Source organism: Balaenoptera musculus, chromosome 20, assembly GCF_009873245.2.
Source record: "Balaenoptera musculus isolate JJ_BM4_2016_0621 chromosome 20, mBalMus1.pri.v3, whole genome shotgun sequence".
In the NCBI taxonomy this organism is placed as follows: domain Eukaryota; kingdom Metazoa; phylum Chordata; class Mammalia; order Artiodactyla; family Balaenopteridae; genus Balaenoptera; species Balaenoptera musculus.
The window spans coordinates 17,329,191-17,355,167 of NC_045804.1; the positions used below are offsets into that span (position 1 = coordinate 17,329,191).

At 43.8% G+C, this 25,977-nt stretch overlaps 2 protein-coding genes and 1 pseudogene across 8 annotated transcripts in view; all 3 read left to right on the forward strand.

Moving 5' to 3' along the window:
* The first annotated feature begins 10,129 nt into the window (after positions 1-10,129).
* LYZL6 (lysozyme like 6) lies at positions 10,130-14,035 on the forward strand. The gene is made up of 4 exons (XM_036836702.1): positions 10,130-10,351; positions 11,574-11,732; positions 12,640-12,718; positions 13,689-14,035. Exons 1-4 carry the CDS (start codon positions 10,213-10,215, stop codon positions 13,756-13,758), a joined length of 447 nt encoding a protein of 148 aa, XP_036692597.1. The 5' UTR covers positions 10,130-10,212; the 3' UTR covers positions 13,759-14,035.
* Positions 14,036-14,802: 767 nt separating this feature from the next.
* Positions 14,803-24,894, forward strand: LOC118886922 (annotated as a pseudogene).
* The window catches only part of LOC118886921 (leucine-rich repeat-containing protein 37A-like), a 281,999-nt gene continuing 271,673 nt past the window's right edge, over positions 15,652-25,977 (forward strand). For 3 of the 7 annotated variants that reach the window (XR_005017831.1, XR_005017832.1, XM_036837296.1), the window contains exon 1: positions 15,661-15,739. The gene's annotated coding sequence lies outside the window, so the exon portion shown is untranslated. Of the gene's footprint in view, positions 15,740-25,977 lie in introns of all 7 variants that reach the window. The other 4 variants (XM_036837292.1, XM_036837293.1, XM_036837294.1 and 1 more) reach the window with 3 other exon arrangements.

The window sequence follows — 25,977 nt, forward strand, 5'->3', positions numbered from 1 at the left end:
TGCCTTCAATACAGATTTCATTTCTGTCACTGGATTTTAGTTCCTTGTATTCTGCATTTCAGCCAGCGGTATCATTTGGGGGTTTTCTCATATTTTATTGAAAACTCAAAGCAGACACTTCCTTAAATTTTCCTCTGGTTTCTATAGCAATTTATTGCCAGAGCATACTTTTCCAGTATTGCCATTAAAACTGACAAGTGCAGCCCCTAGCTGGGCCTGTGCTTAGTGCACCTGCAGACAAGATAATTAAATTAAACCACAGGGTGCCTCTGTTACTCAGGATCTGGCACTCAGCACTGGCACAGGACGACTTAACCCGAAACATCCACTCTCTTGACTAACGATGTTTAGGCCCCGGGGAGATGCTTCTTTACATCTTACCCTATGTTCATGGGGAAAAATGCAACTGCGTCTAAAGGTTTGATGAAAGCTTAATGACTCCTGCTTGGTACAGAGTCCAGTGACGCTTTGAGCAGAAAAGAACTTAGGAAAGAGAAAAGACTAACTTGTCAGAGCTTTCCTCTCAGGTAGCTTGAACACAATAGATTTGAACACAATGAAATATTTTCTAGTAGTGCTGAGTGTACAATTCTTTTTTTTAAAATAATTTTTATTTTTATTTTTATTTATTTATGGCTGTGTTGGGTCTTCGTTTCTGTGCGAGGGCTTTCTCTAGTTGTGGCAAGCGGGGGCCACTCTTCATCGCGGTGCGCGGACCTCTCACTATCGCGGCCTCTTGTTGCGGAGCACAGGCTCCAGACGCGCAGGCTCAGTAATAATTGCGGCTCATGGGCCCAGTTGCTCTGCGGCATGTGGGATCTTCCCAGACCAGGGCACGAACCCGTGTTCCCTGCATTGGCAGGCAGATTCTCAACCACTGCGCCACCAGGGAAGCCCCTGAGTGTACAATTCTTATTTTCATGTTTCTACTCATGGTTCTGGAAGTACACAGGAATTAGTACAGTATTTGCCTCAGTTGTAAAAAGCTGAGGAAATTTTTGTAATATTGCATAAATCACATTACATATTACTCTTAAATTTTTATATATGTTTAGACTTCAGACATAATATGATACTAATTCTTTACATTAGCAACAAGATGGACATTGAATGCTAGACTTATGAATTTTAACATTTTCATTTTAAAAGTTTTAAATTAAAAAAAGTTTTAAAATTAATTTATAATTTAAATAAAATTTAAGTTAAATTTTAAAATTAAAAGTTACTTAATAAAATTTAATTAAGCTTTCAAAGAGTAAAATAAAGTGTTTGGATTTATATAAATAATTTTGATATAAAAATTTAATATTCATTCATTCTAATTTGTATTTTGCCTTTTGAATTATTAGATACCTTTCAATATTTTAAAAAAGCTAATTTTTGGAAAACAGAAAATTAATACATTTTTCACATAAATTTATATTTTTGATGAAAATATATTTAAAATTTTGTACTTTGAATATAATTATGTTTTTAATTCTTAAATATATTGAAAAATCTTGATAATAGTAATATAATTAGTGATTTGTTGAAAGGGAGATAAGGAAAATAAATTTCATGGAATAGTTATAATCTTTTTTTGTAATGTCTTTGTCTGGTTTTGGTATCAGGGTGATGGTGGCCTCATAGAATGAGTTTGGGAGTGTTCCTTCCTCTGCAATTTTTTGGAAGAGTTTGAGAAGGATGGGTGTTAGCTCTTCTCTAAATGTTTGATAGAATTCACCTGTGAAGCCATCTGGTCCTGGACTTTTGTTTGTTGGAAGATTTTTAATCACAGTTTCAATTTCATTACTTGTGATTGGTCTGTTCATATTTTCTGTTTCTTCCTGATTCAGTCTGGGAAGGTTATACCTTTCTAAGAATTTGTCCATTTCTTCCAGGTTGTCCATTTTATTGGCATAAAGTTGCTTGTAGTAGTCTCTTAGGATGCTTTGTATTTCTGCGGTGTCTGTTGTAACTTCTCCTTTTTCATTTCTGATTTTATTGATTTGAGTCCTCTCCCTCTTTTTCTTGATGAGTCTGGCTAATGGCTTATCAATTTTGTTTATCTTCTCAAAGAACCAACTTTTAGTTTTATTGATCTTTGCTATTGTTTTCTTTGTTTCTATTTCATTTATTTCTGCTCTGATCTTTATGATTTCTTTCCTTCTGCTAACTTTGGGTTTTGTTTGTTCTTCTTTCTCTAGTTTCTTTAGGTGTAAGGTTAGATTGTTTACTTGAGATTTTTCTTGTTTCTTTAGGTAGGCTTGTATAGCTATAAACTTCCCTCTTAGAACCGCTTTTGCTGCATCCCATAGGTTTTGGGTCGTCGTGTTTTCATTGTCATTTGTCTCTAGGTATTTTTTAATTTCCTCTTTGATTTCTTCAGTGATCTCTTGGTTATTTAGTAACGTATTGTTTAGCCTCCATGTGTTTGTCCTTTTTACGTTTTTTTCCCTGTAATTCATTTCTAATCTCATAGCGTTGTGGTCAGAAAAGATGCTTGATATGATTTCAATTTTCTTAAATTTACTGAGGCTTGATTTGTGACCCAAGATGTGATCTATCCTGGAGAATGTTCCATGCACACTTGAGAAGAACGTGTAATCTGCTGTTTTTGGATGGAATGTCCTATATATATCAATTAAATCTAACTGGTCTATTGTGTCATTTAAAGCTTCTGTTTCCTTATTTATTTTCATTTTGGATGATCTGTCCATTGGTGTAAGTGAGGTGTTAAAGTCCCCCACTATTATTGTGTTACTGTCGATTTCCTCTTTTATAGCTGTTAGCAGTTGCCTTATGTATTGAGGTGCTCCTATGTTGGGTGCATATATATTTATAATTGTTATATCTTCTTCTTGGATTGATCCCTTGATCATTATGTAGTGTCCTTCCTTGTCTCTTGTAACATTCTTTATTTTAAAGTCTATTTTATCTGATATGAGTATAGCTATTCCAGCTTTCTTTTGATTTCCATTTGCATGGAATATCTTTTTCCATCCCCTCACTTTCAGTCTGTATGTGTCCCTAGGTCTAAAGTGGGTCTCTTGTAGACAGCATATATATGGGTCTTGTTTTTGTATCCATTCAGCCAGTCTATGTCTTTTGGTTGGGGCATTTAATCCATTCACGTTTAAGGTAATTATCGATATGTACGTTCCTATGACCATTTTCTTAATTGTTTTGGGTTTGTTTTTGTAGGTCCTTTTCTTCTCTTGTGTTTCCCACTTAGAGAAGTTCCTTTAGCATTTGTTGTAGAGCTGGTTTGGTGGTGCTGAATTCTCTTAGCTTTTGCTTGTCTGCAAAGCTTTTGATTTCTCCATCAAATCTAAATGAGATCCTTGCCGGGTAGAGTAATCTTGGTTGTAGGTTCTTCCCTTTCATCACTTTAAGTATATCATGCCACTCCCTTCTGGCTTGCAGAGTTTCTGCTGAGAAATCAGCTGTTAACCTTATGGGAGTTCCCTTGTATGTTATTTGTCGTTTTTCCCTTGCTGCTTTCAATAATTTTTCTTTGTCTTTAATTTTTGCCACTTTGATTACTATGTGTCTCGGCGTGTTTCTCCTTGGGTTTATTCTGTATGGGACTCTCTGCACTTCCTGGACTTGGGTGGCTATTTCCTTTCCCATGTTAGGGAAGTTTTCGACTATAATCTCTTCAAATATTTTCTCTGGTCCTTTCTCTCTCTCTTCACCTTCTGGGACCCCTATAATGCGAATGTTGTTGCGTTTAATGTTGTCCCAGAGGTCTCTTAGGCTGTCTTCATTTCTTTTCATTCTTTTTTCTTTAGTCTGTTCTGCAGCAGTGAATTCCACCATTCTGTCTTCCAGGTCACTTATCCATTCTTCTGCCTCAGTTATTCTGCTATTGATTCCTTCTAGTGTAGTTTTCATTTCAGTTATTGTATTGTTCATCTCTGTTTGTTTGTTCTTTAATTCTTCTAGGTCTTTGTTAATCATTTCTTGCATCTTCTCAATCTTTGCCTCCATTCTTATTCCGAGGTCCTGGATCATCTTCACTATCATTATTCTGAATTCTTTTTCTGGAAGGTTGCCTATCTCCACTTCATTTAGTTGTTTTTCTGGGGTTTTTTCTTGTTCCTTCATCTGGTACATAGCCCTCTGCCTTTTCATCTTCTCTATCTTTCTGTAACTGTGGTTTTTGGTCCACAGGCTGCAGGATTATAGTTTTTCTTGCTTCTGTTGTCTACCCTCTGGTGGTTGAGGCTATCTAAGAGGCTTGATGGGAGGCTCTGGTGGTGGGTAGAGCTGACTGTTGCTGTGGCGGTCAGAGCTCAGTAAAACCTTAATCCACTTGACTGTTGATGGGTGGGGCTGGGTTCCCTCCCTGTTGCTGTGGCGGTCAGAGCTCAGTAAAACCTTAATCCACTTGACTGTTGATGGGTGGGGCTGGGTTCCCTCCCTGTTGGTTGTTTTGCCTGAGGCAACCCAACACTGGAGCCTACCCGTGCTCTTTGGTGGGGTTAATGGCAGACTCTGGGAGGGCTCACGCCAAGGAGAACTTCCCAGAACCTCTGCTGCCAGTGTCCTTATCCCCACGGTGAAACAGAGCCACCACTCGCCTCTGCAGGAGACCCCCCAACACCAGCAGGTAGGTCTGGTTCAGTCTCCCCCAGGGTCACTGCTCCTTCCCCTGGGTCCCGATGCACACATTACTTTGTGCCCAAGAGTGGGGTCTCTGTTTCCCCCAGTCCTGTCAAAGTCCTGCAATCAATTCCCACTAGGCTTCAAAGTCTGATTCTCTAGGAATTCCTCCTCCCGTTGCCGGACCCCCAGGTTGGGAAGCCTGACGTGGGGCTCAGAACCTTCACTCCAGTGGGTGGACTTCTGTGGTATAAGTGTTCGCCAGCCTGTGAGTTACCCACCCAGCAGTTATGGGATTTGATTTTACTCTGATTGCGCCCCTCCTACCGTCTCACTGTGGCTTCTCCTCTGTCCTTGGACGTGGGGTATCCTCCTTGGTGAAGTCCAGGGTCTTCCTGTCAATGATTGTCCAGCAGCCAGTTGTGATTCTGGTGCTCTCGCAAGAGGGAGTGAGAGCACGTCCTTCTACTCCGCCATCTTGGTTAATCTCCTTCCTCTCTCTTAAAGACCTTAAAACCCAAGTATTTCTCTAAAAAAGATGTATCTAAAATAGAAGAGTCAGCAAACGTTTTGTGTAAAGGGTCAGATAATAAATGTTTTAAGCTTTTCGGGCCATAGGTTCTCTGCTATAACTACATGACTCTGCCACTGATGAAAGCAGCCATAGGCGATATCTGGAATAGTTATAATCTTTTATGAATTATGTATATGTTTATTATTCATCCCAACATTGTCAGTCCATTAACAGAGCATCTAGACATGCGGAATAAAAATTAAATTCATTCATCTTTGACATTTTGCTAACTTTCAGTCATACACATTTTAAAATTTTATCCTTTTAAAGGAATGTTTGTCAGAATGTGAGGATAGAAAATATTTTAGTTAACAGTTTGCTAGTTTGATTTATAACTTGTAAATATTTATTTAGACCAATGATCTGTGGCTTCCATGTCTTCTTGTCCCAGGTTGCAACGTCCAGAATTTATTCTTGGGTCCCAAGTTGGGTCCCAGGTTGGGTCCCATTTCCTTGAATGGGTAGGAATCCATTCAGGGCTCATGTCTGTCACAGTTGGGGGGTGGGGGTGGAGGGTCCCTCTGGTCCCCCTTTGAGTGCTGCCATCATCCCCTCTAAGACTTTTAGCTGCAGGGAGACCCTCCCCTGGCCCAATTTCCAGCATGTGGTCCTGGGCTATGGAAGCCTCTCCTCCTACCCAGGGCTCTAATTCTACACAGACATGGTTGTTTGGGTCATCTGAGGCACCTGCATATTTTTGGCCCCAAACGGTACTTCATAAAGTGGTACCCAGAGAATACCCTCCTCCCAGAGTTCAACCTCCACCAGAGCTCTGGCTGGCTTCACATCCCAAGATGCAACGCGCTGCTGTCCCACTGGGGAGGGAAATCCAAAGCCAGAGGGTATGGGGCATCACTGCCCACTTAGAAGGCTCTTCCTACTTCCTTTCTGTCAGACCTTATCACCCTGTTTCAGAGGAAGGAGTGAACATCAGTAACAGAACTTTCTCTTGCTTCCTTTTTGCTATAGTTGGTGGAAATGTCTCCCAGACTTCCTTGGTGACAAATGATACTAAGATGTGTGGCCTTCATGGGGAGGTGACAGGTTGTCAGGTCACCATTCCGTGGATGGTTAACCCCATCCTTCCTCTCCTGGCAGGTCTCTTTTGGTTGTAAGTGACAGAAACTCAACTCAAACGTGTTTACACAAGAAAGGACATTTATTGAATCATAAGGTAGCAGTAAGGGCAAAAGGGTGTTTAGGTTGCAGAAAGGGTGGACCCTGGGGCTGGAATCCTGTCTGGACTCTGATCCCTGTTCAAGGAGGCTTATTCTCTCGGATGGGCCGTATCCACGTGATTCTAAACTGTCCGCCTCTGGCCCCACACCCGAAGTCTTCCTGGGAGAAGCTGAGCTGCTCTGCTTAATTTCAGTTCAAGATACACTGGTTGGGGCACGGGCACACCCTGTCACCTGGAAGTCAGGGTCCTGTGACTGTGGCACTAAAGCCCCATGGTGGAAGGAGTTCCCTCAAAGGTGGTACTGTTCCCAGAAGGGAAGGGGGGTGCGCAGACAGAGCAACCAGCCCTCTCTACCCTATCCCACCGTTGTCAGCAATCCCTCCAGGCCCATCTGCCATTTCTGCCTGAAGTTTGGCCTCAAGACTGAGCCAATTTGCATGTAAGACCAGGGTATTTCCAGGAGAGTGATGACATCACAGAACTGGGGTTCCAGAAGGTGGGGATGGCTCAGCACTCCCGTCTTCTTTAGAACAAGGAGAGCGGTGAGCTGGGCGGGACTAAAGTGTAGTCCATGAGGAAGAGGAGGCTCCTACCCAAACGACTTTGTTCTACAGATTCTCACAGAAAGCCCTAGGCCGGCTGGGACCTGGGGTCAGAGAGGGATAGGAGAGCGGTAAGCTCGGGAGGGGAAGTTGGGGGTGCACCTGCCCGAACCACTTTTTCCCCAGGGAACCCCAAGAGGGGCCTTCATGGGCAGAGATGGAGCTCCCTGCTTTCCGAGGTTCAGTGATACCTGTCTCTGTAGGACCCTACTGAGTCAGAGCAGAGTAACGTTGCATGAGACACACTTATACTAAAAACTTATTTGTTGTTTGTCTGAAATTCTAATGTAACAGGGCATCCTGTAATTTTATTTGCTAAATCTGGCAACTGTAGGGTGGAAGAGAGAGGCAAAAGAATGGTCGCAAGCTCAGGCTGCAATGGAGTGAGTCTTAGGAGACAGATTAAAACATCCGTGAGGAGACAGGCATCAGGGTAGCCATGTTGTCCAAGAAGCTGCCTGACTCATGAAGCTAGTGGATGGAGGAATCCTCAGGAACATACACCTAGTTTAATGGGAAAGATACACACACACACATCCCTAGTGATAGAAATAGCCTCATTCTTTGCTTTCATGGCATTCATCATTTTGAAGAACGTAGGCCAGTTATTTTATAGATTTTCCCTCCATTTGGCTTTGTCTGATGTTTCCTCAAGATTAGCTACAGGTTATGCATCTCTGGCCAGGATGCTGCATAAGTGATGTGTGTCCTTCTCAGGGTATCACATCTGGAGGCACATAATCTCTCTCTGTCCCTCACTGGTGGTGTTAATTTTTTTTTTTTATTTATTTTTTATTTTTGGCTGCGTTGGGTCTTTGTTTCTGTGCGAGGGCTTTCTCTAGTTGTGGCAAGCGGGGGCCACTCTTCATCGCGGTTCACAGGCCTCTCACTGTCGCGGCCTCTCCCGTTGCGGAGCACAGGCTCCAGACGCACAGGTTCAGTAGGTGTGGCTCACGGGCCCAGTTGCTCCGCGGCATGTGGGATCTTCCCGGTCCAGGGCTCGAACCCGTGTCCCCTGCATTGGCAGGCAGACTCTCAACCACTGCGCCACCAGGGAAGCCAGGTGGTGTTAATTTTGATTACCAGGTCAAAATACTGTCTGGTTTCTCCACTGTATTGGTACTGTTTTTCTCATGCAATCAAGGGGAGATACTTTAAGACCATGAACATAGTCAGTTCTTCACCAAGCTTCCCACCCCCTCATATTTAGCATCTATTGATGATTATTTCTTGCTCAAACCAGTTTATGATGGTTTCAAGATGGTGATTTTCCAACTTCATGACTACCTCCACATTTATCAGTCAGCATTTTCTTGTCAAGAAGAGCTCCTCTTTAATCCCCATTATGTATCTATTTATCTATTACTGTTATGAACTCATGGATTCCTATCTCATTCAGTGGGTTATAATCTGTCACTATCATCATTTATTTTGATGGTCAAATTGTTCCAGATTACCTTGGAAACCATTATGCATTGGTTTCACAGATATGATACCAAAAGCACATTCAACAAAAGAAAATAATACATAAATCAGTCTTCATCAAAATTTAAAACTTTTGTGTTTCAAACAACACCATCAAGAAAGTGAAAGGCGGGACTTCCCTGGTGGTGTAGTGGTTAAGAATCTGCCTGCCAATGCAGGGGACATGGGCTTGAGCCCTGGTCCAGGAAGATCCCACATGCCATGGAGCAACTAAGCCTGTATGCCACAACTACTGAGCCTGCGCTCTAGAGCCCGTGAGCCACAACTACTGAGCCCACGTGCCACAACTACTGAAGCGCACGTGCCTAGAGTCCGTGCTCCACAACAAGAGAAGCCACCGCAATGAGAAGCCCACACACTGCAACGAAGAGTAGCCCCCGCTCGCCACAACTAGAGAAAGCCCACGCGCAACAACAAACACCCAACGCAGCCAAAAATAAATAAATAAATAAATTTATTAAAAAAGAAAAAGGAAAGAAAGTGAAAGGCAGCCCACAGAATGTGAGGAAATATTTGCAAAGCATGTATCTGATAAGGTTCTAATACCCGGAATATATAAAGAGCACTTACAACTCAATAATGAAAAGACAAACAACCCAACTGAAAAAATGGGCAAAGGTTCTGAAAAGACATTTTCCCAAAGTTACACAAATAGCCAATGAGCATGTGAAAAGATGATCAACATTATTAGCCAGCAGGCAAATGTAAATCAAAATCACAATGTGATACCACTTCACACCCATTAGGATAACTTTGATCAAAAAGACAGTTAATTACTCTGTTGGTGAGGATGTGGAGAAATTGGAACCTCCATACATTGCTGATGGGAATGTAAAATGGTACAGCCACTTTGGAAGTCCAGCAATTCCTCAAAAGTTTAAACTTTATGTCACCATGTGACCCAGCAATTCCACTCTTTGGTATGTATCCAAAGGAATGGAAACATTTGTCCACACAAAACCTTGTACACGAATGTTCATAGCAGCATTATTCATAATAGCCAAAAAATAGAAACAACTCAAATGTCCACAGACTGATGAATACATAACCATATTGTGATATATCCATACAATGGCATATTATTCAGCCGTGAAAGGGCACGAAATACTGGTACATGCTACAACATGGATGAAACCTTGAAAACATTATGTTAAGTGAAAGAAGTCAAACACAAAAGACCAGATATTGTATGACTTCATTTATATGAAATGTTCAGAATATGCCAATCTATAGAGATAGAAAGTAGATTATTGGTTGCCAGAGGCTGGAGGGAAGTGGAACAGACAGTGACTGCTAACAGATATGGGGTTTCTTTTTGGGTTGATGAAAATATTCTAAAGTTGACTGTGGGAATAGTTGCACAGTTCTGTGAAAAATGATTGAATTGTATGCTTTAAATGAATTAAGTGTATGGTACGTGAATTATATATTGTGAATAATATCTCAGTAAAGCTGTTACCCAAAAAATGCTGCTCCAGATTTGGCCAGTGGGTACCCCTTTGAGCTGGCTCTCATTTCTATTTGACATGCCCCAGCATCGTTAATTTTAGACTAGGAAAAACAAAAACAAAAACAGAAACAAAACAACAGGAGACCAAAAAAAAAAAAGTATTTGTAAAATAATACATGAGAGGAAAGAGAAACAGGCAGGAGGGGGGCAGTGAGTAAGCGAGGACATTTGGTTGCTCTCTCCAGATTCCCCAGAAGACTCTCTCTCCTGGGAGACCCTAGGACCCGCAGGCCTTCCGCTGCCTACCCTCCACTGCGTCTCCTCCCCTCTGAGGATGGCGATCCTGCTTCTCATCTCCTTGGTCAGCTGTCTCGTTGCTGTGAATCAAGCCAGCCTCATCAACCGATGTGACTTGGCCAAGGTGCTGCACCAGGAAGACTTGGATGGCTTTGAGGGCTACTCCCTGAGTGACTGTGAGCGCTGTTTCCTCACACCCTCACACCCCCTTTCTCCTCCTCTCCCGGTCATGCCCTCTGTGGCCATCTTTCTTTTTCTCTCATTTGTTTTTCAAAGTCAGGTTCAAAAAGCAGCCTTCTCCAAGAAGCCTTTTCCAACATTCGATATTTGTTCCACGATTCTTAACTGAGCACTTATTATGTCCCAGGAACTATTTTAGGCCCTGGGGATACAGATATCAACACAGCCCCTTCTCTCGTAGTGTTCACATTCTAGGGGAAGAGACAGCAAGAAAGAAACACACAAATATATGAAGTGCTTCCTGGTGGTGATAAATGCTATGCAGAAGAATAAAGCAGGGGGGAGTGATGGGTGACATTGTTCTAGAGGGGGAAGTCAAGGAAGGCCTCTCTGAGGAGGTGACATTGAGCAGTGCTGAATGGAATAAAGGACCTAGTCCCCCAAACATCTGGTGGAAGAGCATTCCAGGCGGAGGGAACAGCCAGTGCAAAGGTTTCATCCTACTCCATGGTAGAGATAGCTCCCTCTTGCCTAGAATTGTAAGGCACGTCTGCCTTATAACACTCTCTCCTTTCATCTTACTTTGTGGGTTTTTTAGGTACATATCTTCATTCTTATTCTATAGGCACCTTGAAGGCAGCATCTGCATTTGAGCCAGCTAAACGTCCCTCACTGGGTTTTGCACAGTTTCTGGCACACAGTAGGTGATCATTAAGTGCAGAAATCATGCATGGACAGATGGATGGTTGAGTGGTTGTACTGATGGGTGGATGGACTGAAGAATGAGAGGAGAAGCTAATGGGTGTTTCTGGCCCGCTAGCCCCATCTAGCCTCTTAGGCTTTGTTCCTTTCTTCTTTTTTTTTTTTTTAAATTAATTAATTAATTATTGGCTGTGTTGGGTCTTTGTTGCTGCGCACAGGCTTTCTCTAGCTGTGGCGAGCGGGGGCTACTCTTCGTTGAGGTGTGCAGACTTCTCATTGCGGTGGCTTCTCTTGTTGTGGAGCACAGGCCCTAGAGCGCGTGGGCTTCAGTAGTTGTGGCTCGCCGGCTCTAGAGCTCAGGCTCTGTGGTTGTGGCACACGGGCTTAGTTGTCTTAACCACTGCGCCACCAGAGAAGACTGTTCCTTTCTTCTGATTCCTCGTCTCCCTTTCTCCTCCGTCTTCCTTGTCCCTCAGCTTGGCCCCCCTCTAAAAACCCTCTTCTCCCTGTTCTAAGGGCTGTGCCTGGCTTTCGTGGAAAGTGACTTCAACATAACAAAGGTAAATGAAAATACAGATGGCAGCTTTGACTACGGCATCTTCCAGATCAACAGCCACTACTGGTGCAACGATTACAAGAGTCACACGGAAAACATTTGCCAAGTGGACTGTCAAGGTCTGGCCAGGGCCCCAGGGTGGGAGAGGTGAGAGAGATGACCAGGCTCTACTCACGGGACTTCCCTTCCCACACACAGCCTGGAAACAACCCCAGAGGATTGGCTCAAGGAATCAGGGAATCCCTTTACTGAGCAGAGTGTTGACTCGTGTCCCTAAATGCCCATAGGAGGTTCTGCAGTGTGCTAGCAGGATCCAGAAAAGCTCTGCACAGGCAGTAGCAGTAGAGCAGTGCAGCAGCCAACATTTATTGAGAGCGTATTATATACTCAGTACTTTACATACATAGCTCATTTCATCCAACTTGCCATGCAATAGAAACTAGTATGATTCCCACTTTATTGGTGAGCAAACTGAGGCTCATAGAACCAGTGCTGAATGCCAAACTGGTGGCCCTGAAGTCTCAGCTCTCACCACCAAGTAGAGCTGCCTTCGGCTAATGGTCTGACCGAAGGCCAAGTGCAAACTCCCACCTCAGGGCTAATCCAGGAGGCTCCACAGGTCCATGATTCTGTCCCCCATCTCCTCCTTTGTACTCTGATTAATGGCCCTGGGCTCTTACCTGAAGAGCCTCCCTCCTTAGGCAGGACTTTACCTTCGTCTCTGTGCTGCCTCTTTGGGCATTTCCTTTCCCTAGAATCCTCCACACTTGGGGTGAACTACCATCCACTAGGAAGTATGGCAGTAAACAGGCTCAAATCTCAGCCCTCCTGCTCCTCCTGCCCCCACCCCCCCAACCATCTCCAACCTCCAGCAGCCATTGTACGGATGTCCAAATGAGCCTCTGAGGGGGAAGACTTGCCTCGTCCGGAAGTTCTCAGCCACTGGGTGGCACATGCCTTACAGGGAGAGCCAGTCTTTGGGATTGTCCCCTGTGCTCTGACGGATATTCTCTTTCTCCCTTTCAGAACTGCTGAGCTCCAGTCTTCTTTCAATCATCAACTGTGCGAAAAAGATTGTGTCCGGAGCAGGGGGGTTGAAGAACTGGTGAGGAGGACATGGTGGGACGAAGTTAGTGGGCAGAGCCTTAAGAAAGATGTAGTGACAGAGAAAGGGACAGTAGGCCAGGACCTGACCTTTTCTACAGTCTAGAAAAATGTGGGATGTGGCAGGGCTTGGAACTCCGACTTAGAAGACCTGGGATCTGGCTCTTCCTCTGACACTGTATTAAACAAAACTCTTTTGGTTGCAGGAACAGAACAACTTGAGCTAGCTGGGGGAGATTTATTCTGAGAGGACAAGGTGTCCTGCTGAGCCCACACGAGGGGTGCAGTTGGGCCTCAGGAAGAGGGTGGAAGCAGGGCTGGAAACTTTCCCTTGCAGGTTTCTGCTTCTCTTTGTGCATTGGCTTCACTACTCCCTCTGCAGACCAGCTTTCTCTGCTCTACAGTCCACCAGACAGACTATGTCTGCCCTGAATCTATGGGCTAATGTCCTAAGCAACCATAGAGACTAGCTAGGCTCAGTCCCAGTCCAAGTGCCTGGCAGAGAGGATCTGATGTGTTCAGCTTGGACCCTGTGTCCCGGCTCCATTCATTCAGCTATAGGCATGGAAGCAATTAAGCAACATAAACATGGCTGCCACGGGCCCTCTCTCCATAATTGGCAGCAACATTTTCTATAAAAAGTGTTGTTGGGCTTCCCTGGTGGCTCAGTGGCTAAGAATCCACCTGCTAAAGCAGGGGACACAGGTTCGAACCCTGGTCCGGGAAGATCCCACATGCCGCGGAGCAACTAGGCCCGTGAGCCACAACTACTGAGCCCACGCGCCTGGAGCCCGTGCTCCGCAACATGAGAAGCCACCGCAATGGGAAGCCCGAGCACCACAACAAAGAGTAGTCCCCGCTCGCCACAACTAGAGAAGGCCCGCACGCAGCAATGAAGACCCAACGCAACCAAAAATAAATAAAATTTATTCTTAAAAAAAAAAAAGAACCAATCTTCTTTCTCTCCACAGGGTAAAATGGAGGTTGCACTGTGAAGGCCGGCCACTCTCCTACTGGATGACAGGATGCCACCTGGCATGAGACAGGGAGCAGACCTGTGGTGGAGTCATTCCAGAACTCCTCTCCTCACTTGAGAATTCTTCATTTCTTCTTCCTCTTGCCTCCACTTCAAGTTATTTTCTTCCTTTCCCATTTGCAAATAAAACTGACCAGAGTCCCAGGAATAAATGGTTTTCTAGGGCTTCCTCCTTGTTCCTATCCAGGCCCAGGCCCCTGGTTCCTGACTGTCATTTGCAAACCAAGAAGACCACGATGAAGTTTCTATATTTTTGGAATTATTAAAGCATTCCTGTGCAAAGAATGTGTTAATTTCTTCATGATTAATCCCAAGTATATTTGAGTACCTAATAGAGTATGAGTGTGCTAGGTACTAGAAAAAGGATGATAAATCTGTAAATATTGTACATGAGGTGTTCCTAATCGCTCTGGAGAAGATTATGGATCTTCTCCATACACAGATAATGGATACAATGAATAAATGGATACATACAATGATTGCAATGGATAATGATATGGATAATAAATCTATAGTTATTGGTTTGAAACAGTATCAAGATCCAAGTAATTCCTCCAAAGTCAACAATTTTTGAAGTAAAAGAGCTCAGAAGTAGGTAATGGGTGGGGCTAAGGGTCTGATATATTGAGGTGGAGAAAGTCGTGGTGGGGATGGAGAAATGTCCTCGGTGATTTGGGGGTACTTTAGGAAAATGGGCTAGAAACCAGCTTTTTAAGAGTTTCATACTAGACTGTTGATGGCTTTAATGAGTTATACCTTGATTTGCATATTTAAGACTCATGAAAACACTCAAGTCGAAGGATTGCATCTTTGGTGGTCATTTCTCGCACAGAGTCGGGAAATCTAAATTTTTAAAGTTCAGTGGATACTTGGCGCTAATTACTTAGTACTCTAGTCTTCTCTGGGAGTTTGAAAAAGAAGCCAGCTGCTTTAGATGTCCGCACCATTCGATCCTGTAAACTCACACTTTGGACTCTACGCTAAAAGTACACTTGAATAGAAGCGGTAAACTCCAAGACTTCTGGGCGCGGGAGTTGCGGAAAGGGACCTAAAGGCAGAGACAAGCCCGGAGTGGGAGAGGTGAGGGAGAGGTCCGAGCACCGCCCTCGTCCCACTCCCACCAAACTGGCTCCCCCCCTCAGGCTTCCGTTATAAACAGCGCGTGCGCAGGCGCGCGTGCGCAGGCGCGCGTGCGCAGGCGCGCGTGCGCAGGCGCGCGTGCGCAGGCGCGCGTGCGCAGGCGCGCGTGCGCAGGCGCGCGTGCGCAGGCGCGCGTGCGCAGGCGCGCGTGCGCAGGCGCCCCGAGCCGCGCACGCGCAGTAACGGTAGGATGGTGGCGTTGGTACCTTTTGTGGTTCCCGTCGTGGGTGACAAAACCTTGCTGGTGTGGGAGCTGAGCTCTGGACCCACGGCCGAGGACTTGCAAGTGAGCTGAGCTGCGGCGGAGGGAGGGGTGGAGGAAGCCACCTCGCGCCTCAGTAACTGGGCGCCCCGGGGTACTGCTTCAGCACCTCATCTGCCTGTGGTCTCCGCTGAGAGGAATCTTAGTTCTAGAGCCGACCTGAGTAGTCAGCTCGCCCCCACAGATTCTTGAGAGATAGTTCCCAACAGCCGGCATTGCCTCCTAATGCTTCTCGAAGCTTAGGATTTCAGAGGGAAACCTGTTCCTGAAATGAGAAGTGTTTGGAGTTGCAGGATCACCACAGTTGCCTGCGGCGAAGGGCTGGGGGAATAGAAAGGAACGGGCGGTTTGGCTTCCTGGACGTGAAATTTCCTGCACTTACTTAGCATGGGCCCACCCTACAGCATTCTCTGTTCACAGTCTTCTCCCAGTTTGGCCTTCTGTATTCGGTCCGAGTCTTCCCAAACGCAGCAGTGGCCGGTCCTGTGTTCTATGCCATGATCGAGGTTTATTCAGCAAGGGATGCCCACAGAGCCCAAAAGGCATGCGACCAGAAGCAGCTTTTTCAGACATCTCCAGTGAAGGTGGGTCCAAATGTGGAATTCCTCGCTCTACTGGGATGAAGTGCTGAATTTAAAACTAATAGGCCATCGGGAATTCCCTGGCGGTCCAGTGGTTAGGACTTTCACTGCTGAGGGCCCGGGTTCAATCCCTGGTCCGGGAACTAAGATCCCAAGGGGGGGAAATAAAATAAAAGGCCAACGTTTGTACAGCACTGTGGTGTACAGAATGCTCTCAGATGCACTGCTCCACTGATCCCCCAGTTCCCCAGTTCTTTCTTTCTTTTTTTTAGATGAAGAAACTCGAACTCAGGATGGTTAAGTGACTTACTTAAGGTTTATGACAGTAAATGTGGAAACTAGAGGCCAAACCCAAACTGAACTGATGTTAAAGCCCATGTCATTTTATGCTGCCCCTTAATTTAAGAAATCTTCACAAGAGTCTTCCTTATATTTACTTTTATGTGGATTTTAAATGTGTGAGGTTGACAAATTGTTTTTTAAGTTAATTAATTAATTAATTTATTTATTTTTGGCTGCGTTGGGTCTTGTTGCTGCGCGCCGGCTTTGTCTAGTTGCGGCGAGCGGGGGTTGCTCTTCGTTGCGGTGCGTGGGCTTCTCATCGCGATGGCTTCTCTTGTTGCGGAGCACGGGTTCTAGGCACGCGGGCTTCAGTAGTTGTGGCTCACGGGCTCTAGAGCACAGGCTCAGTAGTTGTGGCACACGGGCTTAGTTGCTCTGCGGCATGTGGGATCTTCCCGGACCAGGGATCGAACCCGTGTCCCCTGCATTGGCAGGCGGACTCTTAACCACTGTGCCACCAGGGAAGTCCCGAGCTTGACAAACTTTTGTCAGATGTAACATAAAGGAGGCTTCATCATCATCATCACTCTCAAATTGCCTATTCAGAACTCCCTTCAGATTCCAGAAGATGGTTAAAATATTCTTTAATGCATTGTAGAAACCTTATTCCATATTAACATGCCATCCAATTTTACTTCCCCAGAATTAACATTTCATTATGTGCCTCCATTCAGCCACCATTCCTTTTTCAAGGACCTTTTCAATGCCTCTGAATAAGTGAGTGAGGCTTGGATTTCCCAGACCTTTCACTGTATAATTGTGTGTCTTCTCTGATTGGCTTCTTGCTCTGGCTACTTCCTACTGACCTTGCTGCCTATTCTCACCCCTGTTTCTTTACTCACTGATTTCACCTTTATTGAATCTGAGAACTCTCCTCAGATGTGACTCCAGGTACACTACCTCCCACTTCTGTACCCTGTTTAACACCCTCTTCAATCCTGGCTGTACTCCCTGGGATTGAAATGATTTCGTGTCAGACATTCTTTAATTTGCGGACCCTGCGACCATTTCACATAACCCCTCAGATATTACGGATGGTCCTGGAAAGATTATGAAACAGTTACTTGGTATCAGTTGTGAGTAATGAGTTCTTTTCTTATATTGGACATTAAGACCATTCCATAAGCTTAGGTTCTGAGATTGTCACAGCATAAAGCCCGTCACTGATAGAGTAATGAGGAAAATGTTCTACAAGTCACTATAGACTTGAGAGGAAAGGGCATTCGTATTCGATTTCTTTATTTAATGCAGAGCCTTAGTTTACTACCCACACCCCCGAAATTGTTACCTACTTTAATTATGCGTTCTCTTTAAATTTTATTTATTTATTTATTTGGTTGCACCGGGTCTTAGTTGCAGCAGGCGGGCTCCTTAGTTGCGGCTCAAGGGCTCCCCAGTTGCGGCACGTGGGCTCCCCAGTTGCAGCAGGCAGGCTCCTTTAGTTGTGGCTCGCAGGCTCCTTAACTGTGGCGTGCAAACTCTTAGTTGCAGCATGCACGTGAGACCTAGTTCCCTGACCAGGGATCGAACCCGGGCCCCCTGCATTGGGAGCACGGAGTCTTAACCACTGCACCAGCAGGGAAGTTCCAATTATGTCTTCTTTTATTCATTAGCAGGCATATATACTTCTTATCTTTTTTCCCCTGTATTTTTTATAAATACAGACAAGAGAATAACATCTTCAAATAAAATGAAGGAAAGGCCTAATGTATCTGAGTTTTTCTCAGTAGCACGAAGGGAAATGTTTGCCAGCAAGAACTGTGGCAAGGTTATCCCAGATGTCAACTGTCTCTACTACCCAGGGGCTCAGAGCCCTTCTGAAGCTTCCTAATTGTCCAGGACAGCTCCATTATGACTCACCATACAGGGCCTAGCCTCCCTGTTTTAAACGTTGCGACACTCAGCATTTAAAAATTAGTCTTCATTTCTCCTTCCCAGCAGGCAGCTTCAGTTGGAGAAAGTAATTTCATTTTCTTACGTACTCATTCATTCACTCAGTCAACAGACCATCCCTCCTCTATTATGTGCCAAGATGTATGCTTGTTTCTGGTAACAAGGAAAGAATAATATATGGTTCCTTCAAGCACTTAAGGAGCTCATAAACTAGTGACAGAGGAAGATGCACAAACACATCAATAAAGAATTAACAATGCTTTGACTTTATTTGTATTATTTGAATGTTTATGACTATATTTACATACTGCACCCTGTTCAAAATGGAAATAGACATTTAAGAAAGAACTAGTGATGTAAAAACTCCACAGTAATATGTAAGTTATTTAGAGAGTTAAGACTGGAAATATTTGCAGTCTCAAAGAAGCTTGTTAATGCAGATGAACCTCTAATTCTTTTGGTTGCTTTATTTACATTTATCGAGGTATACGTATTCCCTCTTCTAACAGGGGTTAGTAACTTGGGGAGGGGGTGCTACAGATTAAGGTCCTAATTCAGTGGCAGGTCCATCTTATCTCCTCTTCAGGTCATATTCTCAAGCAGGAGCTACAGGATGAGACGACTAAAACAGTTCACTTCCTTTGCTTACCCCCAGCCCCATAACAGGCTTCTGCTGGGCTTCCTTGCTTGCTTTCATCATCACTTTCACCACCAGAGGTCAGGGAACCTTCCGGTTAATCAGGGGCCCTGGAAATGATGCAGAAAAGTACTGACTTAAAAATAATAAATAACATTTATTTAGGGCTCACTGTGAACTCATTGCTTAAAATGTCCTACTTAATCTTCACAACCACTCTATGAAATTGGTATTGATAAATCACAGGTATATCCAAAATAAGTCTCTATGTAGGGTTGTGATATTTTTAGGTCTTTTATGTCTTCAGGTTCGTCTCGGCACCAGACATAAGGCGGTTCAACATAATACGCTTGCCCCAAACAGCTCCAGATGCCAAGAATTGGCAAATTACTACTTTGGTTTCAATGGGTGGTCAAAAAGGATCATCAAGGTAAACTCTGTAGATTTTCTTTGACTAACCAGACTCCTTTCAACATTGAACTCCCAGACTTTAGAGAGAAGAATGGAACAGGGCTATGGGGAGGAGATGTGAGAGGCTTCCACACGGAAGTATCTGAGCATTGGCCTGCCACCTAGAATTAGTGATAATCTCAATGACTTGGATGGTGGTGTCCATAATTTTCTCCAGTATTTGTATGGTATATAATAAAAAAGAGTTGTCCATATCTAGTCATTCATTTGCAAGTCTCACTTGATTTTGAAGCTATAGCATACCTCAACTATTACCTGGGATTGCTGGAGTTTAGTTTTAATTTCTAACAACAGAATATTTGGAAGTCTAGCCTTTCATTCAAAATCCTAACAGCTTCAGGATCTTTCTAACCTTGAAGAAAGGGAAAATGAAGATATTGTGACACCACTTCAGAAGCAATAGCCTGAAGTTCTTCTGTGCTTCAGAGGTGGTGTTGCCCTCCCACGAGTGCAGGAGTCCTGGAGTTGGCATGGCTGAGGAAGGAACCTTTGGATAAGTTGGAGGAAGGTCTGTTTTCCAGTATGTGTGTGTGTGGGGAGGTGAGGGAGTGGGATTGCTCTTTTTTCCTTTCTTTCTGAAACTCAACTTTTCAGATACATCATCACCTTTTCTAAGCAACTAAAGCCCTGGGCAGAATTTTTCTGCCTGACAATATAGGTTTTTATCTTAGGCGATCCCTGACAGCACCTTAAACTTTAGAATTTTAGAACTGACTGCCTGCCAAGAAGCTTAGGAGGAGGGAAAATTAGTTAGTTTTTTTTGTTTGTTTTTTTGTTTTTGGTTAATAATTTGTTTCGTGCTAAAATAGTCCTTCAAATACAGATGTCTTCTGGCCTTCAGTTATCCCAAGAAAATCATTGTCTAAAGATTGAAATAAACTCTTGTGTAAATGTTCAGTCCTTTGCCTCCTATAGAAGGGCCTGAGCGGAAGAAGTAAATGTAGATCCCTAGAAAGGGGATTCCGATTGGTACTGAGTTTTTTCCCAGAATCCATGGCACTTGGGCTTAGGGTTTCAAGTCAGAGGCAGGGCTGTTCGCGAATGGAGTGGAGGAGGCGCCACCGTCCACCTGAGTGGGTGATGGTTGAGGAGAGGCCAGATCATCTGCACTACCACCAAGTCTGTCTCACTGTATGAATCCAGCCCTTTACGCACAGGAGAGCAGGGTCTGTAGCAGTGTAGCCTCAGCTTGTCCATTTGAAATCTGTGAGTAAAATGAGATCTGTGCCACGTTCTTGGTTTGCATTTCCCGTCTAGTTAGTATTTTAGGAACTTCCAGAATAGATCTGAGCAGTAAAACTGTGCCATGCCAGGGTATACCTACAACAGAGACATTCAGCTGTACCCCAGTGTTGTGCCTGCCCTTAATCACTAAGATAGTGAGCTAAGAATCACAGATGCTTTTTTAGTTTTAAACATATAACCTAGAAATCAGTTATTCAGATGATAGGCATTTTAAATTCATCTGTTTTGGTTGGATTTAGGGTCATTATCATTCCTTATGAAAAGGAAGGTAACCCAGAAGCTTGCTATTCAGAAGGCTATGACAGATGCATTCCAGAAACTGCTGATTGTGGTTTTAGGTAAGACCTTTTTGACTGTCCTTGAAGTGCTTCAGTTTCAGTGAGCAAAGAAACTTATTTGAAAAGTTAATTGGATGAAAGTAATGGTTATCTAAAACATTACATATTCTTTCATTCACCAGATGCTTTCACAGCAGCAGTCTTAAATTTGTTCTTTGTGGCATTTATGAGAAAAACGACAGCAACTATTATTGTCCCCAGTGTTGAGATGTAGAATGACTTGCCTCAGTTCATACAGAAAGTGTTTGATGCCGTTCTTCCTCAATTGCTTGCTTGTCATACAGAATAGTGCAGTGATTATAAGCCTTGGACACCTGTGTTTGAGTCCTAACTTTGTCTCTTAGATTTTGTTGTTGTTGTTGTTGTTGTTGCAATTTTAGGTTTTTCTAGCCGGAGACATTTGAAGGTATTTAATATCTCTAAGCTGCAATTTCTTTATCTGCAAATAGGGTTAGTAATTCAGCTCATCACCTAATGGGGGATATTGTAAGAGTAAATGAGATGATGAATGTAAAAAGCTTAGAACTATGCCTGAAACATAGTAAGCAGACAAAATATATTGACTATTATTATTATCGTTGTTGTTTTCTTGTTGAAGAGTTTATTAGATTATGTTTTTGGAATCAATTTAATTTCAGTTTTCATTTCTGATATATTGGGTGAATATGATTCTTATATAATAATCGGCTACGTTTTTGTGAGCCTTGAAAGTGGTCATGCTACTGAATAGCGTTGATTGTGTTCCCTATCGAGTTATACAGCGGTGAGAATGTGACAGGCTGTGCCCAAAGGAAACTCTATGATTAGTAGATTCCCGGAACAGAATTGCTCCCCTGCTTCACAGCCCTGCAGGCGTAGAGACTGAGAAATCCTAGCTAAGTTGTCAGAGACCTCATTTGCTTGTAAGAGTTGACCCTGGATTGGTCTTGGCCTTCCAGGCTGGGCAGTCCTTCCAGTGAAGTTTGACTTCCCTGGTCATCAGGCAGAATCTCCATCAGCTGTCAACTCTGGGTAACAACCTTTAAGAACCAAACTAAATGTCTGGGTTGTTTGTCCCTAATATGCAAAGGTATTCCTTATATGTACTCAAAACTCCTTGGACCAAAAAGCCTGGTGGCTCTAGCTTGCCTTGAGGAAAGCTGTATTGTCCAAAAGGCACATGGGCCAGTTTCTGCCAGTAGAGTGTTCAAATGCTCTCTCTGTCTGTCTGTGTCTCCAAAGCTTTGTTCATTGTATCTGGTAGAATTTTGGTCCCAAGGAGTAGGCACTTGCCTTGCTTCTAATATGAAGTATCTATTCTAGTCCAGTGGTATCTATCCCAGGTTTGAACTCACTTTGACCCCCCACCTAATGCCTTCCTATTTACTTGTATTGTGATTGAACATTTTTGTTTCCACAGCTTTTCATTCCTTTGTCATTATTCCTTAGTTCTTATTTCTAAGATCATAAAGGTTTTTGAACCAAAGTTGACACTTCTTATATATTTTTTCACAAATAATTATGATAAAAACTGAAGTGTCAGATGAGGGAACTTCTAGGAAAATGCTCTTATTTTCTGCTTTTAGAAATCAAAAGAATGTCTAATTACTGGGTGCTACCATTGTATACAGGAAGTTTTAGAACAAGAAAACTTCTGAATTGATCCTTGTTAACTTTATTTCAGAAAGTGGTAAAATAGCTGTGGCATATAGACCCTGTGAAGAGGTCACAGATGATGCTAGAACCGAAGAGGAACTACAGGATTTAATTCAAGTATGTGGAGATAAAAACTCAAGGGGTACACAGCCAGTGTAGCCGTAATTCAAAACAACCAGCAGGATTTGGAAGACTTTGGCATGTCTACTCAGCTCTGTCATCCTTCAGAAAATGTGAAACTCTGAAACTGCTTTTGAGGCAGGGAATTTCTAGGACTTCTCCAAGTCCCGAGCCTTGTCTCTGGCCCCTTATTTGAAGTTTGGAGAGCAGGATTGAGGGCCATCAGTGTACGTCTACAGTTGTGGACACAGGAGAAGACACAGGCCTTTTAGAACTCCCCTCAAATAGAATTGCAGGGATTTGGGAACAAAGTAACTATGGCCTTAAGTGTGATTATGCTACAGTGTTTAAAAACTATTCATGCCTTTCAAGTAAGGTATATTACCCAGATCTCAGCATCTCATATATATCTTGTGTTAAATGTTTTGCAGAAGAACCTTTCTGTAAATCAATTATATGGATGCCTCGAATTAGGGATTAAGTTGTCAATGTAATTGCTAAAAGAAAACATTAATGTACTGCATATAGGATTTTTATTAAAAAGGAGCAAAAAATGTGTTTCATGTCATTGAGAGCTTAATTTGGGGCTAGATTTCTGATTACTTAACTCACCCCAATGTTGCAAAGTTTGTTTTGAAGGGAAGAAAGTAGAGAAAGAAAAGGTGGTTATGTTCTGAAAAATGTAAAAATTTTGAAAGTTTTTCCTGTACAAAATAATGAATTTAATTCAATTTCAGTCAGTCAAGGAAACTTCAAACATATCCATGTTTGGGCTTTAAGAAGTCTAACTTCCTGTGAAATGTGAGAGGAAAGGATTCCGTATTGATACTAAAGATTTCGGAAACCTGATTATAACAACAGATCCATTCCTAAATGAGGCCAATCTTGGAATCAGTTCCATTTAGAAACCATTATGTGCTAGGCACTGGAAATAAGATGAAGCTCCTTCTCTCTTGGGGTTTAGGTGTTAAAGGTGTACCAGACAATTAAAAAGGACTAAAATTAAATAGATTATGAAAAGGACTGTGAAGAAAGTAAACTGGGTGCTAGTTAGAGTATTTCAAGGAAATTACTTAACATGCTGACTTTAACATTCTAAGTGTCTTCTCCGTGTGTGCACACAGGGTAGACCTCTGAAAAGTGACACTGTAGTTTTTTCTAGATTAATGGCTCTGTTGAGACAAGGTGGGATGGGGGAAGTTTTCCCATGCTAATGTAAAGGGCCGTTCACTTGGTTTTAGACTCTCTTTCCCAGAATGAATTGCTCACCTGCCCCAAACCCCTCCTACAGAAGTTCTGGAGTCATCACTGATTCAGTGGTAACGGCTAATAATAGAGCGGTGAATTAATAATGAGACGTGAATACTGAGAGTTTGGAGGAAATGGCAACATTTTAGAGTTACTGTAAGGTGTGTTCCCCTGCCGCCACCCTAACTGGTGCTCATTTTGCAGGTCAGCTACTTTTCTTGTCAGCCGTGTGGCCAAAGGGGGGAAGAATGCCTCTCAGACTTGAGCTTTGAGGAGGAAGAGTTCACATTGCCAGAACTGGACTAGCACTTTTGAATTTCCCGGAATGCCAGGTCCTGTGGTTTCCTTGGGAAGCTCTGCATCCTTCCCAACCCCCCGCCACCCCTGGGCCGCTGGAGTTTGGGGCCACTCGGGTCTGCAGCCCAAATCCCGCCTCCTTGTTTGGGGCCAGGGAGGGCAGGGAGGGCTTGGGAAGAGGGCCCGTCAGGAGGTAATTGTCGCTTCTGCAAGGGGAAGAATGGCTTGCGCCCTGGGGACTCTGGGAAAAAGGCCCACTCTGGTGGCGCGCATTGGATCTCCGCACGAACCTAATAATGGTGGTGGCGGAACTAAACACGGCATAAATAACGGGTGGGACGTTAGGCAGGGGAGGGGCGCGCGGTTGCTGACGTGAGCCCTCGCGTCGGCGCTGGCATAGCAGTTCAGCTCGGACGCAGGATGTGGCTCCAGCTCCTCAGTGGCCTGGGTCACTGCGCCTGGGAGCCGCCGCGTGTTATGTCCCGGCCGCGCCTTTGGTTGCCACGGCTCTTCCTCACGTGGCAACAACTGTGGCTAGTAGTCCTGGCAGTTCAGCCTCCGGAGTGGGCCCTGGACCCCGTCCAGGTGACACCCAACCTCGCGCGGCTGACCGAGGCTTGGTCTTCATACGCCTCAGACCCCCCTCCCAAATTGCCCCATGCCCTTACACCCCTGGCAGAAGCCAGGGGCTTTAATTATTTGACGTCCTCATCTCCAGTCCAGATGTTGGCACCGCCTCATCAGGAGTTGACTGAGACTGAGGTTCCATACCCGGACACGGATTTGGTTGGAGAGCTGCCTACAGGGCCAGATCAGTTTGCTGTTCCACATCAGGATCTGAATAAGAAGCAAACCCAACATCAAAAGCTCCCAGAGGAAGTTCCAGTGCTGGATTGGAATCAGAATCAGGCCTTGGTTCTGCCTTCTTGACAAAAAAGTAAGACTAAAAACAAAGGTCTAGATCAGGCTTAAGGTAACCAATCGTTTGAAATACTTGTTCCACCTCTAGGTATTAAGAGCTCAATTTTTTGCTGCGTTGGGTCTTTGTTGCTTCGCGTGGGCTTTCTCTAGTTGTGGCGAGCAGGTGCTACTCTTTGTTGCGCTGCACCGGCTTCTCATTGGATGGCTTCTCTCATTGCAGAGCACAGGCGCTAGGTGCGTGGACTTCAGTAGTTGTGGCACACAGGCTCTAGAGTGCAGGCTCAGTAGCTGTGGCGTACGGGCTTAGTTGCTCCGCGGCATGTGGGATCTTCCTGGACCAGGGATCGAACCTGTGTCCCCTGCATTGGCAGGCAGATTCTTAACCACTGAACCACCAGGGAAGTCCCAATTCCAGTATTCTTAATCTTTTGTGTAGATCCATATTCCAATCTGGTGTCATTTTGCTTCTGCTTAAAAATACTTCTTTTAACATTTCTTATAGTGAAAGTCTGCTAGTAATGAATTCTTTCAGCTTTTGTATGTCTGAGATAGTCTTTATTTTGCTTTTGTTTTGACAGATCTGGGTATAGAATTCTAGCTTGATAGAATTCAATTCACTACTTTAAAGGTGTTATTCCACTGAGTTCTCGTTTACATTGTTTCCAACAAGAATTCTGCTGTCATTGTTATCTTTGTTCCTCTGTATGTAGTGTATAGTTTTTTCCTCTGGCTGCTTTAAAATTTTTCTCTTTATTGCTGGTTTTGAGCAATTTGACTATTTTTTGTGCCTTGGTGTAGTTTTGTCCATGTTTCTTATGCTTAAAGTTCATTGATCTTCTTGACTTTGTGAGTTTATAGTGTTTACCATTTTGGGAAAATTTTGGCTATTATTTCTTCAAATTTTTATTTTCTCCTCTCCTTCATGGACTCTAGGTACACATGTATTAGGCCACTTGAAGTTGTTGCACGACTCACTGATGCTCTATTCATTTTCGTTGTTGTTTTGTTACTCTTTTTGTTTCATTTTGGATCGTTTCTATTACTATGCCTTAATGTTCACTGACCCTTTCTTCTGCAGTGTCTAATCTGCCATT